We start from the raw sequence: 18,581 nt of genomic DNA, 5'->3' as shown, positions 1-18,581 counted from the left end.
AAGGGAGGTGAGAGGGAGAAGGTTGGGAGAGGGGAAGGTAGGAGGGGAAGGTTGGGGAGGGGAAGGTTGGGAGAGAGAAGGTTGGGAGGGGGAGGTTAGGGAGGGAAAGGTTAGGGAGGGGAAGGTTGGGAAGGGGAGAGGAAGGTTGGGAGGGAAGGTAGGGAGGGAAGGTAGGGAGGGGAAGGTTGGGAGGAGGTTGGGAGGGAAGGTTGGGAGAGGGAAGGTAGGGAGGGGAAGGTTGGGGAGGGGAAGGTTGGAGGGGAAGGTGGGGGAGGGAAGGTTAGGGAGGGGAAGGTTTGGAGAGAGAAGGTTGGGAGGGTAAGGTTAGGGAGGGGAAGGTTAGGGAGGGAGAAGGTAGGGAGAGGGAAGGTTAGGGAGAGGGAAGGTTAGGGAGGGGAAGGTTAGGGAGGGGAAGGTTAGGGAGGGAGGAGGTAGGGAGAGGAAGGTTTAGGGAGGGGAAGGTTAGGGAGGGGAGGAGGTAGGGAGGGGAAGGTTAGGGAGGGAAGGTTGGGAGAGGGAAGGTTAGGGGGGGAGGAGGTTGGGAGAGGGAAGGTAGGGAGGGGAAGGTTAGGGGGGGGAGAAGGTAGGGAGAGGGAAGGTAGGGAGGGGAAGGTGGGGAGGGGAGGTTAGGGAGGGAGGAGGTAGGGAGGGGAAGGTTAGGGAGGGGAAGGTTGGGAGAGGGAAGGTGGGAGGGGAAGGTTAGGGGGGAGGAGGTAGGGAGAGGGAAGGTTAGGGAGGGGAAGGTGGGGAGGGGGAGGTTAGGGAGGGAGGAGGTAGGGAGGGAGGAGGTAGGGAGGGGAAGGTTAGGGAGGGGAAGATTGGGAGAGAGAAGGTAGGTAGGGGAAGGTAGGGAGAGGAAGGTAGGGAGAGGGAAGGTTAGGGAGGGGAAGGTAACATAAACAAGAGAAATGTAATTATTTTATCCTTATTTCCTTATTAAAGCAGAATTAATTTCACAATTGTGATAAATCAATTTTTTGTACAACATGTATAAGTAAGGCAGAATCAAAGGGCCAGAGAAACATCAGGGTCTGAGGTCATATAATAAGAAATTTTAAATTGGATTTTATAGTCAGACAGTTACATTTGTATCAGATGAAATGTCTTAATCTGGTTATTCCTATACTAGTCTATATATATTCAAGAAAACATGTATAGCATATTTATCTGCTGACAACTTTCCAATAGCTGAGTATAGTTCTTTCCCCATTTCTTTAATGCTTGTGGAAGATTATTGATATACTCCTGAATCAGTAATTTAAAGCTGCTTGTAAACTTTGAAAAAAATCAACTGAACGACAAATCGGTCTATTAACAGAACATGATGTACAACCAAAGATAAAATCCATGATGTACACTGCCTAAGTTTTTTTTTTAATTTTATGTATACTATAAGATGTTAATTAGGCAAGCAAACATCTATTTTATGACCCCTAGTAACATATTTAACTCCGACAGAAAGTTGTGGTCGCTTTGTCCGACGAGACATATCTAGTTTTGACATTGACGCCAGTACATCAGTCACAGATCATAATCATTAGATTCTTTTCAAATAAACAAATAATAACCTTATTTAATAAAATCCTCACGAAAAACGGCAATGTAGTTTGTTACAACTTGCCTTCAATTCCTGGTGATATTTCTTGCATATTCTAGCGACATACAAATGAATATGAAACTGCGAACGGTCGTTGGTTTAGTTACATTAGACAAAACCACCATTTTGGCCGATTAGTGATGAGTCACGCGACAGCTGAAGTTATCTCGTGGAATGCTCGGGTGCATTTGACTATGTAAATAGAGTTGGTTTTAGGCTTATATGAAATGTTCCTGCATATGAACTCAGGATGAACATATGAGTCTAAGACATGTGGATAGTTTCTCTGTGAATGCATGTAAATTTCCACGACCATCAAACTGATTTCTTTACTTTCGTTTTCAAGGCAGGATCGAGACAGAACTATGTAATCCTACGCCAACAAAATTGCATATACTGACGAGGAAAATGTTTATATTTATACTCTAAAATAGCCTAGAACACCAAACATTCATATTTCATTTTAAATAATTGCAGTAAACACGGTTTACATCAGTTAAATCATGTCAATAATTGCTATCAAAATAGGAACTATATTAGGCTGCGGATGTATATCATTTGTATTACAGAAAAGAGGAACTGTTAGCCGGAAACAAAAGTGTCACTAACAACATTTTCCCACCACGACTATAACGGCAGGTGCCAAAGGCATCCTGACGTTAATAAAAAATACCAGAGTTGTACTGTTACTGCAGTTGCTTTCTGAAAATACCCTTAGGAATGAGCACACTTTATCTGTTGATGTATCACCTTGTCTCCATTTCCTTGGTGAGAGAATCCAACTCTTTCTGTAACAGACGGACAATCTCCCTATTTGCTTGTAACTCCTCCTCTGTAGCTTGCTGGTCTTGCTGAGCATTAGACAGCTGTTTCTGGAGCTGTCACAACACAACATGTAAGTATACTACTGTATAAGTCCTCAATAATAAATGGTAATTACTACTGTACAGTTATAAGTCCTCAGTAATAAATGGTAATTACTACTGTACAGTTATAGTCCTCAGTAATAAATGGTAATTACAACTGAACAGTTATAAGTCCTCAATAATAAATGGTAATTACTACTGTACAGTTATAAGTCCTCAATAATAAATGGTAATTACTACTGTACAGTTATAAGTCCTTAGTAATAGATGGTAATTACTACTGTACAGTTATAAGTCCTTAGTAATAAATGGTAATTACTACTGTACAGTTATAAGTCCTCAGTAATAAATGGTAATTACTACTGTACAGTTATAAGTCCTCAATAATAAATGGTAATTACTACTGTACAGTTATAAGTCCTCAAGTAATAAATGGTAATTACTACTGTACAGTTATAAGTCCTCAGTAATAAATGGTAATTACTACTGTACAGTTATAAGTCCTCAGTAATAAATGGTAATTACTACTGTACAGTTATAAGTCCTTAGTAATAAATGGTAATTACTACTGTACAGTTATAAGTCCTCAATAATAAATGGTAATTACTACTGTACAGTTATAAGTCCTCAGTAATAAATGGTAATTACTACTGTACAGTTATAAGTCCTTAGTAATAAATGGTAATTACTACTGTACAGTTATAAGTCCTCAGTAATAAATGGTAATTACTACTGTACAGTTATAAGTCCTCAGTAATAAATGGTAATTACTACTGTACAGTTATAAGTCCTTAGTAATAAATGGTAATTACTACTGTACAGTTATAAGTCCTCAGTAATAAATGGTAATTACTACTGTACAGTTATAAGTCCTTAGTAATAAATGGTAATTACTACTGTACAGTTATAAGTCCTCAGTAATAAATGGTAATTACTACTGTACAGTTATAAGTCCTCAGTAATAAATGGTAATTACTACTGTACAGTTATAAGTCCTCAATAATAAATGGTAATTACTACTGTACAGTTATAAGTCCTCAATAATAAATGGTAATTACTACTGTACAGTTATAAGTCCTCAGTAATAAATGGTAATTACTACTGTACAGTTATAAGTCCTCAGTAATAAATGGTAATTACTACTGTACAGTTATAAGTCCTCAGTAATAAATGGTAATTACTACTGTACAGTTATAAGTCCTCAATAATAAATGGTAATTACTACTGTACAGTTATAAGTCCTCAATAATAAATGGTAATTACTACTGTACAGTTATAAGTCCTCAGTAATAAATGGTAATTACTACTGTACAGCTATAAGTCCTCAGTAATAAATGGTAATTACTACTGTACAGTTATAAGTCCTCAGTAATAAATGGTAATTACTACTGTACAGTTATAAGTCCTCAGTAATAAATGGTAATTACTACTGTACAGTTATAAGTCCTCAGTAATAAATGGTAATTACTACTGTACAGTTATAAGTCCTCAGTAATAAATGGTAATTACTACTGTACAGTTATAAGTCCTCAATAATAAATGGTAATTACTACTGTACAGTTATAAGTCCTCAATAATAAATGGTAATACTACTGTACAGCTATAAGTCCTCAGTAATAAATGGTAATTACTACTGTACAGTTATAAGTCCTCAGTAATAAATGGTAATTACTACTGTACAGTTAGAAGTCCTCAATAATAAATGGTAATTACTACTGTACAGTTATAAGTCCTCAGTAATAAATGGTAAACCCAGTCATATTTATTACAGTTCAGTTAATATAATAACAAATGTTGTTTCATTGTCATGTAACCATTCCAGCTCATCCTTTCAGTCATAGTACATTTATTGATGGTCTGGGGTTGGTTTGGTTTATTTTGTTTAACGTCCTATTAACAGGCAGAGTCATTTAAGGATGTGCCGAATTTTGTAGGTGGAGGAAAGCTGGTGCACTGGGAGAAAAACCACCAGCCTACAGTCAGTATCAGGCAACTGACCCACGTGATCAAAGATAGATGCCTCTTTATGGCCAGGGACCAAGAATCGGGAGTTTCTACTCCACACAATAGATGTCTCTTTATGGCCAGGGACCCAGGATAGGGAGTTTCTACTCCACACAATAGATGTCTCTTTATGGCCAGGACCCAGGATAGGGAGTTTCTACTCCACACAATAGATGTCTCTTTATGGACAGGGACCCAGGATAGGGAGTTTCTACTCCACACAATAGTAGATGCCTCTGTATGGCCAGGGACCAAGAATCGAGAGTTTCTACTCAACAGAGTAAATGCTCTTTATGGCCAGGGACCCAGGATAGGGAGTTTCCACTCAAGATTTAATAATTTGGTAAAGGTTTTTGAATGTTTTTTGGGTAGCGAGTTTGAAAACCTCAAATGTAAGTTCATTTGGACAATACTAAGATAAAAAGAAGCATTTGCAGAAAAGTTAAAAGATTTTTTTCAATAATATAATCAATAAGATATTTGTCTTCAGTTTCATCATATCAGTAGTCTCTAAATCGTGCTTTCAGAATTTTACTGATACAGTTGTGTGACACTAATGTTGAACCATTATGAATGGATTTCATTTGCCGGATTAAATCATAAGTTTCCTTCATCTATTTCTGACAGTTATATCATGTACCGGGGGTATGTAATGATGATATGAAGAACAGAAATACATTTCTCTTCCTGTAAAAATATGTGTTTTTTTTTCCAGATAACTTACCAGTTTACACCTGTTACAGACACCAGGTGGCGCTTCCTCATCACTTAACACTGATTTCCTGTTTAACACCTTCCCAAATGCTGACTTGAATTTTCCAACTTTACCGCCTGGTTTGACGGGGGACAACTGAGCATGTCTGAGAGTCGGGGTTGATCCATCAGGAGTTACAATGTCTTCTTGGTTAGGTGAAGATGTGTTATCTGTAAAGAATAAGTATTGTATTATATATCAAGAATAGGTATTGTATCAACTTTTAGAATAGGTATAGTTTACTTGTAAAAATAGGTATTGTGTTATCTATCAGAATAGGTATTGTATTAACTTTAAGAATAGGTACTGTGGTGGTGTATCTTTAACAATAGGTTAGGTGATGTATCTATAACAATAGGTGTGGTGACATATCTATAACAATAGGTTAGGTGATGTATCTATAACAATAGGTGTGGTGACATATCTATAACAATAGGTGTTGTGATGTATCTATAACAATAGGTGTGGCGATGTATCTATAACAATAGGTGTGTTGACATATCTATAACAATAGGTTAGGTGATGTATCTATAACAATAGGTGTGGTGACATATCTATAACAATAGGTGTGGTGACATATCTATAACAATAGGTGTGTTGACATATCTATAACAATAGGTTAGGTGACGTATCTATAACAATAGGTGTGGTGACATATCTATTACAATAGGTGTGGTGACATATCTATAACAATAGGTGTGTTGACATATCTATAACAATAGGTTAGGTGACGTATCTATAACAATAGGTGTGGTGACATATCTATAACAATAGGTGTGGTGACATATCTATAACAATAGGTGTGTTGACATATCTATAACAATAGGTTAGGTGGTGTATCTATAACAATAGGTTAGGTGATGTATCTATAACAATAGGTTAGGTGACGAATCTATAACAATAGGTGTGGTGACATATCTATAACAATAGGTTAGGTGATGTATCTATAACAATAGGTGTGGTGACATATCTATAACAATAGGTGTGGTGACATATCTATAACAATAGGCGTGTTGACATATCTATAACAATAGGTTAGGTGGTGTATCTATAACAATAGGTTAGGTGATGTATCTATAACAATAAGGTTAGGTGACGAATCTATAACAATAGGTGTGGTGACCTATCTATAACAATAGGTTAGGTGATGTATCTATAACAATAGGTTAGGTGACGAATCTATAACAATAGGTTAGGTGACGAATCTATAACAATAGGTTAGGTGACGAATCTATAACAATAGGTGTGGTGACATATACATTTACTTATGTTAAATTCTTCCTTTCTCAGATATTCATTTGAAAGAATAGCACCTTTCAATCAACTTCCTTTCTGTGATTGATTTGCAACCGATCTGACACATGGTAATGATGATCAACATAGGGTCAAAGTGACATCATAGTAATGCAATTGTTAGCAATCATTATCCTTGCATCGTTTGAATTATTCGTAGTGCATAGCGAAGCATTTCCATGACATGTTGATCAAAATGATGTAACAATCACGTCATGTGATCTTGACTGCATCTATACGTTCATAGATGCAGCCCACATTAACACTGAGGCAATGGGAGACTGTGGTTTTTACTTTCTGATCAAATGTAATGAAAGGCCAAGTCATTCCAGCACATTTTCCTGATTTGAGCAGGTCATTTTAACCTCAGACAAAATCAAGTGAGCTGATGACACTAATCTTAGCATATAAATAAGAATAATCTGTGTTTGGTTATAGTTAAAGCAGTACTGGTGAGCTGTGACAGGTGATGAGACATAACAGGGCTACGTACGTGACCTTGACAGTGTTCTGTGAACGGGTGTCGACACACAGATAATTAACATTACACTACAAACCTATCACCATTTGTCCTTTTATGTTAGAAAAAGCATTCTGTAGTTCAGACTTGAGGTTAGTAAAAGACCAGAGAGAATTAGGAGCAGTACCCTCTGGAGGCCCAAGCAGCAGACTAGTCGGAGCTTTGATGAAAGGGAAATCACTCTGGCCAATCCCTACCTCCATATCAACATCATCCTTCTTGGAGACCAGCCCACTGATGTTGCCCTGTGTCCTCTATAAATATTTGATATATTATCATTTGCATAAATATATACATACAAAGAATCAATTGATTTTTTTCATATTCACATTGAGTTACGTGTTCAGATTAATTATTGTACTTCATGGCTGACAAATCATATGATAAATAAAGTAGAGGGCTATCTTGTATATAAGTGAAGGATCTGGTATCAAGTCTTTATAAAAATATTTTCCCTATTGACCCTCAGGCCCCTGGAGGGTCAGCCCTACCACTAGTACAATTTTGAATCATCGCCTCCTAAAGATGCTTTCTGTCACACATCAATGATATCCAGTGCATAGTTTTAGAGAAGAAGTTGTTTATAACAATATAGCCAAATTACCCCCTTTTGGCCCTGCCTCTCAGCCCCCGAAGGTCAGCCCCACCATTTGTATAATTTTTAGTCACCACAAACTAGGGATGCTTCAACTCAAATTATGAATGATATATCATTAATGCATAGATTTAGAGAAGAAGTTGTTTATAGCAATATAGCCAAACTGCTCCCTCTGTCCCCACCACACAGCCCCCTTGGGAACCAGACCCATCATTTGTACAATTTGGAATCTCCACCACACAGCACTGCTTCTTGTCAAGTTAGGTTAAATTCCAATCAGTAGTTTAGGAAAAGTCGTTTAAAAAAATGGTTGATGCACTGACAACAGACGGACAGACGGACGATGGACACAACAGTCTTATAATGGGGACAGTAAAAATAGGGAAGATACTCTGTTTAGGAACATTTCAATCGAATAGGTTGGTTACTAATTTTAAAACTGCCAGTACATCAAAAACTGATACTGATGTATCAATGTGTATGAATAGGAACAGAACAGAATTTTTAAACTTTCATGACAATATGAATGCAGATCTGTCACATTATAATTCATACATTATACTACATGAGGGCTTCAAATTTAATACAGATACCAGTTGTAGGGCCTAGTGGTTTGATGATGTGAAGTACGTTTGACACAGATTCATAAGCACAGGAAATATCAAATATTGTCAAATTCATGGGCAAAATAAAGCCAACATATAGCAGTTTCATTGAGGCCAATTTTGGGAAGAAACTAAATTCTAATATATTGTTTATTTTACCAAAAAACACAGGTTTTACTGCCAGTGTAGAGTGGAACTTTTTCAGACCTTTAATATGGGTCTGAATTAGAATAATGTCATCACTTACCCTAACATTCCACTGACCCACTCTGTCGCGTGAGAGAGAGTTCCGAGCCATGTTATAACGTCTGCGACGTTTCTGTAACTCCTGTAACCAATACATCATCGCGTGTCTATCCGAAGCATCCAATACGTGTTCCTTCCCACCAGACCTGATTAACATATAATTTTGTTTGTTTATACTATCTTAAAGTAAACCTTATTTATTCTTATGCCAAATCGGATATCATGTGGTTTTGTAGCCCATGCAAGTTAGCAAGAAGAGCTTCCTAGTAGACAGGAAAATAAAAGAATGAAGAAAATAGAGGAGTTTGAAAACTGCATTAGCAAACTCAATCAAGAGTTTTCATCATTTGAAGATACAGGAAGGAAAACACAGAGAAATTGATTTTATTATTCTTGGAATCCCAGATTAGCAACATCAGAATGGAAAAGTTTTGTTTATATCGGACATAATAGAAGTATGGGAACTGTTTACGACTTGTGGCGTATCATCAGGTGATAAGAAGTATGGGAACTGTTTACGACTTGTGGCGTATCATCAGGTGATAAGAAGGCCCATTCTTGTCACCTTGGACTCACTAGAAACAAAGAAAACACTATCTAGGAACAAGCATTATGAAAGGATGAATAATGAAAGGAAGAATTGAAGAAAAAACAGGAGTACACATCAGCAGATTTTATTTACAAAATGCAGGGACCATCATAAGACAGACGAGTCATTCGTATAGTGAAACCGAATTGAAATATCTGAAAAATAATTATTATGATAATTAGGGTTCAAGTCATTGGAGAAACCAATGTACAAAATTAATCAATTTTAATATATTAGAATACTGATATATGGCAATTTATGCCTGCATGCATCTATAAATAACTATAACTGGAACACTCTATCTTAGTATATACTGTTGATAAGAATGTCATCTTATTTTTCACACTACAGGGTTTTTATCAGTTTTTTTTTAGTATGGTTTAAATCCTTCCTGAAGTCAGCGATAAATGTCTGTTGCTGGGAAAACCAAACATCTCGTATAAACTGTTGTAATACATCAGATGCATTCCAAGTATGTACCAGGTACTACCTACAATATAGTGTGAGGTCTTTCAACAAGGAAGCAAGTCATTTTTGTAACAAATGTTACACTTACAACCACAAGGAAGTAAATACAGATAAAAGTGACTTCAGGAAGGATTTATACATTTCTGGATGATATATCTGGATGGGGGAGAATTAAGATGAATTATAAATTTGCATTTAGTCTTTAACCATAAAGTCATATATAGGGTCTACAAAATTCATGTTAAAATGATTTTCAGTTTTCAAGGAAAAGGCTCTCAGGTTGAGCTAATTAATGAAAAAATATCATATAGTAATTCATTTCCATTGACATTACTGTAATTGACCAGATATTGATGGTAGTTTTCAAATTAATATAATCTTATTTATTATGCGGCAATAATATCCCAGAAGCCAAAGCGCTGACTTAAAACCGATATTTAAACATGCATACATTCAGAGGTGCCCACGACCGTAATTCACGGTAAATTGTGCTTCATGCAAATATGATCAGTTATTGTCTTGAGATAAGAAATAGACATTTTCATTTGAATTATGCTTGTTCAGAAATAAATGATTATATGCTCAAATTTTCAACTGACAACAGGGCATCCAGTTGACCCTTGACATTTAGCAATTTCAGAAGTCAAATACCTATTTCACAGAAATCTGAAGGGTCAAAACTTATGTCATGTAGACATGTCCCCTTAAACTCAAGAGTCAAATTTGATTTTGGAGAGTCAAAAATATACTCTCAGGGGTCTACTGGATGCCCTGTGACAAATACATACATACTATACAGTGTTTGCTCATTTCTGAACAAAGGATACCAAGATGTTCCCGAGATTGTGATTTCTCCTGTACTCACATGATCACACGAGTATACTACAAAAGGTAGTCAGTTTCTACACATAACCTCTATAAAGGTTCTTTGTTTCTGCATGGTTATTGTCAAATATATCAAGATGGAAAACTGAATAGGCATTTGACAGAGAGGGAGCTTGGTCAACAATGAAATTGTCAAATATAGTTTGATCCTCTATGGCCTGGTTATAGCAGGCAATAGTCAACATCTTGCCTAATGTTTACCAGGTGTGCACATGCAGCAATCGTGTCAGAGTTAACATGAATGCAGGGGGAGTTTTATTTGACTATTTGTCGAACCAATAATAACTACCGATCGATTTTTAGACAAAATTCACAGTTTGCATCAATCAAAGGTTAAATCAAATTCCATATGTTTTTGTATAAAACATTGTATGTAGTAATATCAATTAAACCAGACAATGTTTTCGTGAAGATTTATCATAGATCCTATGAGTAAATTCCTTAACTTAAAATTTTCCAAAGGAAAGCATTACAGATTTGAAGGAAAAAACTCTGTTAGGGAACCTTACTTAAATTCTGCAATGCTTCCCTATGGAATTGTTTAAGTTAAAGAAATCCTTCAGTTATGGAATATTGCTGAAACTGGTCCAAGATGTTGTAACCATTGAGCAAGAGTTCCTATAACCACTCTGAATCATCCCAATACCACTACACCTCTCCCTCCTCAACAAAGTTTTAAAAATCAATGTCTTTATGCTCACAGGAAGATTTCTATGTACCTGCTGATGGCCAATATCATACTTACATAGTATGCATTGATGTGATTTCATTACAAGTGTTCCTAACATCAATCCTGAAGTACCGTACATGGTTTAGTATACATGTATATACAAGGTCAATGTCACAAAGCTCTACTATCAAAAACGATGAAAAATTGGAAACTTCATTAGCCTCTCTGCTGGTTTTTGGCTTTTTTTCAAACAATGTCATGAACCTGTAATTTACACAAGTTTTCCTGTCATGATGTCAATTTTCTGGAGAGCAGTTACAGGTAAGTACACTGTAGTGTATCCAATGTCAAGCTGGTCACATGTCCAACACCATAAAAACATGGTTGTGTGATCAAGACGTTATCATCTACAAGCACCAAGTGGTTGCAATTTATGTCATTAAACATGGCTCAAACCAAAATGACAAGATAGAAAACCAGCTGAGATAACCTTTCTTTGTCAAATTCCAGAACTGAACAAAAAGTCAGTGACAAAAGGTCTAATGACTTCACTGTGTAACAGAGACCAAAATTAAATCATAGTCTGATAGTCCCCTTTGCTCTTAGAACCAAGAATTAGTATTATGTATCTACTACATATTTAAGACTACCAGAAACACTACTGGGGTTTTCTGAGTTACAAAATGTACATGGTTTCACTCAGGTTAAAATGATGTAAAATAAGATTCTTTGGAATGCTGTTATCTACACAATGAGATCATATAGAGTAAATAATGACCAGCTAACTTCATATTCAAAATCAGTTTCTGTCTTTTGGGTTTTCTTATTCTTTATAAACAATAACAGGTATGACTGATTTAATTGAAAACCCTAATTCTATACATAATTTATTGATGAGATTCACTGTGTGCATGATTTGAAGTTTTGAACCAAAAATTCAGTAATCTACATATGTAGTTGACTAATAAAATGTAATAGGAAGGAGTAATGAAAACACTCTGCCCCTACTTGGCCTCATACTGGTGACTTCTTGCTCTCAAGGGAACTGTCCTACCACTAGGCTAAAGTGAAATTCCTGCTAATCTGAGCTAGTAAAGTGACCTTATACTCTCCACTTTTACACTACTCCCTCCTTCACTAAGTCTTCGCTTCCAAAAGACACCCACAAACAAACCAGGTTCTTAGTCCTAGTAGTTAAGTAGCCCGAGTTTTCTCTGGCCCTGTTACCATGTCTGGTGTAGGCTACACCAGACATGGTAACAGGGCCAGAGAAAACTCGGGCTAGTAGTTAAGGTGAGATGACCTTTACTCTCTACTTTTACAAAAACGCATCAAACAAAATATATGATGATGATGATGATCTGATGATGATGATATGATGATGATCATGCATGTTGTACCTCTATTTAAAAAAAAATAGAGAGAGAGAACGAACTACGAAGTTTGCATTGCACCATTTGGTTTGGTTTGTTTTTGTTTACGTCCTATTAACAGCCAGGGTCATTTCAGGACGTGCCAGGTGTTGGAGGTGGAGGAAAGCCGGAGTACCCGGAGAAAAACCACCGGCCTACGGTCAGTACCTGGCAACTGCCCCACGTAGGTTTCGAACTCGCAACCCAGAGGTGGAGGGCTAGTGTTAAAATGTCGGGACACCTTACCCACTGGCTGACTCGGCCACCGCGGCCCCATTGCATTGCACCATAATTTGAAGAAAACAAATCTTTATATTGATTATTATATATACATGTATGAATTTTATGAACCTATGTGGTTATAGTCAAAAATGGAGTTTATATAAGTAAATGTCTTCATACCGTTCACAAATATAAAAAGCCACTCTTACTCTACCTGATTTCAAAACTCCCGGGCTTCCCAGTATTTCCAGCATTGAAATTAAATGATGCCCTGGATATATCAATCTCATCCAAAGGTAGGAAGTCATGCTGATTACGGTAAACGTAAAGCTTGCACGTGCTGTCTCCGAACACGCAGAAACGCTGTCTGTTTGTTTTGATTATACCACGTGTGAGAATTTGCAACCAACCGAAAAGTTTAGCTTCCGGGTTGCCCGAGTTACTTTCACTCTGCTCCAGTCGAGTTGTATCTGGTTGTGTGACATTGTCATCCGTGTTATTTTTGTCAATATCCGTCGAAGAATCCATATTTGACGTATTCTGCTCGGGAACATCAGAGGATTGCGGAGCAGACGACTTATTGTGTCTGTCGTCTACTCCGGGTCCTCCCACCGAAGGATCCATGTTGTCCCGGAAGTTATATCTTATGACAGATGGGAGGTCATGAGGGGTCATTTCAAAACGACAAATGCGACTCTTGTCTGATAAAGCTGGTGTTTCTCTCATTTCACTGTTTACACACTGCTATAAGATTAATTCATCGTCTGCAATGTCAAATAAATTTTTACCTTTTTATCAAATGCTCTATATCATTTTATTCAAGTTTTGTTAGAATTGCAGATTCTTTAAAAAAATAATTGTATATATTTGTCCCTTTGTGGGCCCGCTTTTTTTTTATGAAATGTTTGATTTTTTTATCATATCTTCATTGGATCTTTTCTGAGCTTATGTATTAATACATATTAGTGTAAAAAAATTGATATCATAAAGTCGAATTCTTGATATAACAAATACTTTCTGGTACAAAAAAATAAATAATAGGAAAACGGCTCCTCGTACTGGTCAGTCTAAAAATTTTTAGTAAAAACGTCTCCTCATACTGGTCAGTCTCAAAATAAATAGTGAAACGGCTACTCATACTGGCCAGTCTCAAAAAAATAGTAAAACGGCTCCTCATACTGGTCAGTCTCAAAATAAATAGTAAAATGTCTACTCATACTGGCCAGTCTCAAAAAATTAGTAAAAACGTCTCCTCATACTGGTCAGTCTCAAAATAAATAGTAAAATGTCTACTCATACTGGCCAGTCTCAAAATAATAGTAAAACGGCTCCTCATACTGGCCAACTCAGAATAAATAGTTCACAACTATAAGAACCTATGGGAACACATACGATATAATTTGACAAACTTTTGTGAAAAAGAAAAAAGAAAAAAAAAGAGGTAAACATGCAAACTGAAAGTGAAAATAACGTACAGATCTTTGAAGTAGTGAGAAATAGCGAGGACATCAAACAAACAAATCAAAAACTTATTGGTGTTGACGTAAAATGGTTAAACGTTGATTTTATACGTCTAGATTAGCATACCTCCAACATTTCGCTATGGCGGTTTTCAGTGCCTGTATGATATGTCACGGGAAACGATTTTTAGCAAAAATACGAGTCCTAAGAGATAATCAACGTGTGTGGTCAGTTACAAGTTAGTCATATTGTGGGGTTCACGTGATTGGGTATTTTAGTATCTTAGAGGTTAATATAACGCTCGATAAATTATCATTCCCTTTGCTGGTACATTTTATACCATTTATGCCCCTCTTGGGTCTCTGTGCATTTTTTACCGTATGCAGCCACTACACTAACATTACTAAACTAAATAAAATAAATCTATAAAAAATCAAATTTATTTAATTTCTTACAGTTATTATTGACACTGGTGTTTTCACGGAAGACCGACCACACCGATAATTCTATAGTATTAGAAAATAAAGCATCTTCACTATTTTAAAACTGATGAGTACACAATCCAAAATAACACAGGATACTACAGGAACACGAGAAATCAATGATCCAGGATTGTTCAGCGACAGCTCATCATAGCATTTGGGGAACTTTTCCAAGCGGGAAATTATAATTTGAAAAAGTGAAGTTATATTTGGGTTTTTGACAGAAAACGTTCCAGGCCAATAATTGTTATTGAATTTTTGTGAAAATCTCAGCCTTGGCTGATATATCGTCGATAACCCACGGTAGTCACGTAGCTCCAGTCGAACGTGGCCGGGTTACCGACGATAGTAAAAGATACTTCCCGCACAAATCTCTCCACTTAATCTGATGTTTTATCAGCTTTTATAACAATTACTTCAATTATACTTCTCTAGATGTCCATCCCACTGCTATGTACAGTATACTTTACAAGCGGACTCTTAAATCTTCAAATTAACAATTGATTCCGTGATTATAGTACTAAGTTGATTTAAGCATTAATATGTTCATTACATGATGTATGCGATAATTCTAGTTAATTCCATTCACAGCTGGTGAATATGGATATACAGAAAAATGCCATAGCATAAATTGATCGACTTAGACAAGAAAACATGGACATGGCTGCAATATTGGATAAAAAGGAACTATTCTATGGACATGGACTCCGCTGCATGAATTTGAGGCTTAAAGCAACTATGGACCTACAGGAACTAGACGGTCAATAAAACCTCCAAGGAGCCTCGTCTTGGTAACCAAACTTTATAAACAGTAACTACTCATGAAAAATCTTTTCAGCAAAACAACAACAAAATCAGCGCTGGACTATCAAACAGCAACTCTTTGGAAATTTGGACAATAGACGATAATGAACCTCCCATGTCTCAAAACTCCAACATAAATTCCGTCCGAGACTCTCCCTACGAGTAAAATTGTGTATTTTACTCTGTCCATGGTGCCAGGGGTCCAACCAGACCGTAAAATGTTGCAAACTACATGATAATTACTTGTGTGGCTGTTCAGCCAAGAGGAACACCCGTGTTCACCTAAGGGCCAGCACACTCAATAGATGAAGAGAACATGCCTCTGCATCAGATTATTATAGTAGAGGATGCTGGAATACGAGATCAGTGTTCAGGTGAAGGGACAAATCTTCACTAGTTGTTGTATTCTTGGAACAATGTTAATTCAGCTGACCTTATGAAGTATGCAAGTGTACGCTCCCTCAATTCAGAGGGAAAATAGATATGCTAAGCTATAATTTCAAAGGGAAATGAAAAACGGAAAAAACGGAAAAACCCCTGAAGCATAGGTTAGTTTGTTACGATTCAGAGCTTTAAAAAATGCAGAGAAAAAACATCTTAGTCATCGATGATTTATAACTACTTAGTACGGTGCACCCATTCGTATATCGCCTGTACACAATACACCATGTTGTTTATGACATTTCAGATATATTTGATTCGTCGAGGATTTCAAACACGTCGTCAATGAGTCCTATGAAAGAGCACGACTCAGATATAGTCTTGACCACAGGGGCTTGGCACGATTTTCCAAATGATAGTCTATATATATATGTATATAGTATCAAGGATACTATATACGTGGTCTTGACGGACAGCCGTTTGGTTGTCCCATTCAAACTGGTTTCCTATTGTGACCAGAAGACGCCAAATTGCGTATCAAATCTGAGAGGCATGGTATCATACTCTGACATGAACATCACTCGGGTTGATCAGGCCACAGATACAGACTTGGTTGTCGACGTCGAAACATAGCGATGTATTGACCATGTAAACTACAAAACAACCATTCACCTATATAATACCACCCTTGGTTCCATCAACAGCTCAATTGGTATCACTGGCCAAGGTCAAATATATTTTAGGTCAGCTATGGTTATTCGAACTTTCCTTTTAATTTCTACATTTTTTATGCTTTAGGCATCACTGTTGATTCCTAGAAGAATGTTATCATAGATTTTTTTAATACATGTATTATACATGGTCTTTGTGGGTTTTTTTTCTCCAGAATTGGTGATATGTATCACGAATAGAAAACTGTTTAACAAATTAGTCTCTATATTTGAGCAAATATTGATCAATATCCCTCGTCAATTTGCAGATGGCCAGATCAAAAAAGGAAGTCGTACGTGCTATCAAAGACCCAACACAAAACTGTTATCTCGAGACCATCATGAATGGCGTTGCAGAAAATGGACATCTACATGTACTTATAAACTATAAAGTCGTGTCATCTAGTCAAAGGAGGCCAAAGTGTGTCCCTAAACTGGACCTAACAGGATTGATATCCAAGTCTAATACTGATGTCGCCAGAATAGAGAGCTGCAATATGGCCATTCCCTTACCGTAACCATGACAACGGCGCGAGTGGAATGCAACATAAGGGTACAAAAGGTGTACGGAATCTTCCTTATGATAAATCATAATCTAAAATGTAATGATGCCATACTTGGTACATGTTAGACGTACCGCTACATTCTGATAACAGTAATCATAGTATATCTTTTAGTTGTATCTTATTTAGAACAACAAAATATCGTATGTAATTATATAGTAGCATATGCAAGAAAAAGCCACGCTTCAGCAAAGCTTCCATACCAACAAGATGCCTGCAATTTACAACATCAAACACTATTGAGAATGTTATCACAAACGGAAAATATGTATGTGATGTTTATAAATATACATGCATATATAGATGGATACCTTCATTAAATTTGGAGAATTCGCTTAAGAAAACAAATCACAAAATGTTTTTCTTTTTTTGTCATGGTAATTTGTTTTCTTAGCGAAATCTTCAAATTTAAGGAAGGGATATATAATATAAACATGCATATTTGTAAACATGTCCTAGTATCAGATCTGTCACGGAAGGACATGTCATAAGAGTTGTTATGTATATAATATCTAAAATACATTTGATTTGGTTTGTATGTGACTATGTAATCATGATGTCACCAGACAGACTTTTCACTAAATCACTACAAGAAGCTATTGACTGGCAGTATTGCGATTTTTACTTCAAAATAAATGTTACGATAACATGTTAATGTTGATGAAGAATCCCCAAGGGGAACAACTCCGGATAGATTGTGAAAATGTGAAATATTATAAGATATTAAACAAGCTAATTTGTCAAAATGATAAATCCCTAGTAAAACAACATAAGAAGCGATTGAAATAAAAAAGAAAAAAAAACCCACAAAAACAAGCCCTAGTGGATAAAACCGAGAGAAAATAGCTTCCAAAGCTATTTCCGGTTTCCAAAATATTGAGCTTTTTTTTAATCTTATAAATCTAAACTGATCAGTACGGAATAACTTTCCCGCCTCTATATTCAGTCTTGCGAGAATCATTATGATAAGGACGTTGTTAAGTGTATTTAGATTTTGTACATTTTCGTGACAAGCAATGCATAAACAGAGCTAGAACCAACAGTCTCCAACGCTTGATTAACTTTCATCAGTGAAATATATACGTGTCAACTAAACTAAAAAATTAACGAATTAAATCCTAATTGCACGATTTTGGTATACATAAAATTGACAAGTATGAATTCGTCATAGTCAGGATGTCAGTATATAAAGGAATGTACAGAAAGGAAAAAAGAAAAATAAGGTATTGGAAGTTTTCATAACAAACTGGGAGTTGCAGTGAAGCCGAATACATTAAACTGAACCATACAGTTGTTTGGTCCTTCTAGGTCTCACCAGTGGTATTAGTGACATACAGCTGTTTTGTCGACCTAAGCCTTGTTAGTGATGTCAGTGACACCATACAGCCGTATTGTCACCTTAGGACTTGTCAGTGATGTCAGGGACACAAAACAGCTGTTTTGTCACCCTA

General features: G+C 36.5%; 1 protein-coding gene across 1 annotated transcript in view; it reads right to left on the bottom strand.

Annotated features, from left to right (window-relative positions):
* Positions 1-13,352, bottom strand: part of LOC117325528 (TBC1 domain family member 2B-like) — a gene marked incomplete in the record, with an annotated part of 30,179 nt that extends 16,827 nt beyond the window's left edge. The window contains 5 exon segments of the mRNA XM_033881815.1: positions 2,348-2,475; positions 5,192-5,391; positions 7,162-7,288; positions 8,485-8,629; positions 12,944-13,352. Coding sequence (XP_033737706.1) covers positions 2,348-2,475; positions 5,192-5,391; positions 7,162-7,288; positions 8,485-8,629; positions 12,944-13,257 — 914 coding nt within the window.
* Positions 13,353-18,581: the final 5,229 nt, after the last annotated feature.

This window comes from Pecten maximus, chromosome 4, assembly GCF_902652985.1.
Source record: "Pecten maximus chromosome 4, xPecMax1.1, whole genome shotgun sequence".
Lineage (NCBI taxonomy): Eukaryota > Metazoa > Mollusca > Bivalvia > Pectinida > Pectinidae > Pecten > Pecten maximus.
Note: the sequence above shows the minus strand (reverse complement) of the source record. Positions and strands in the feature narration are given on the sequence as shown.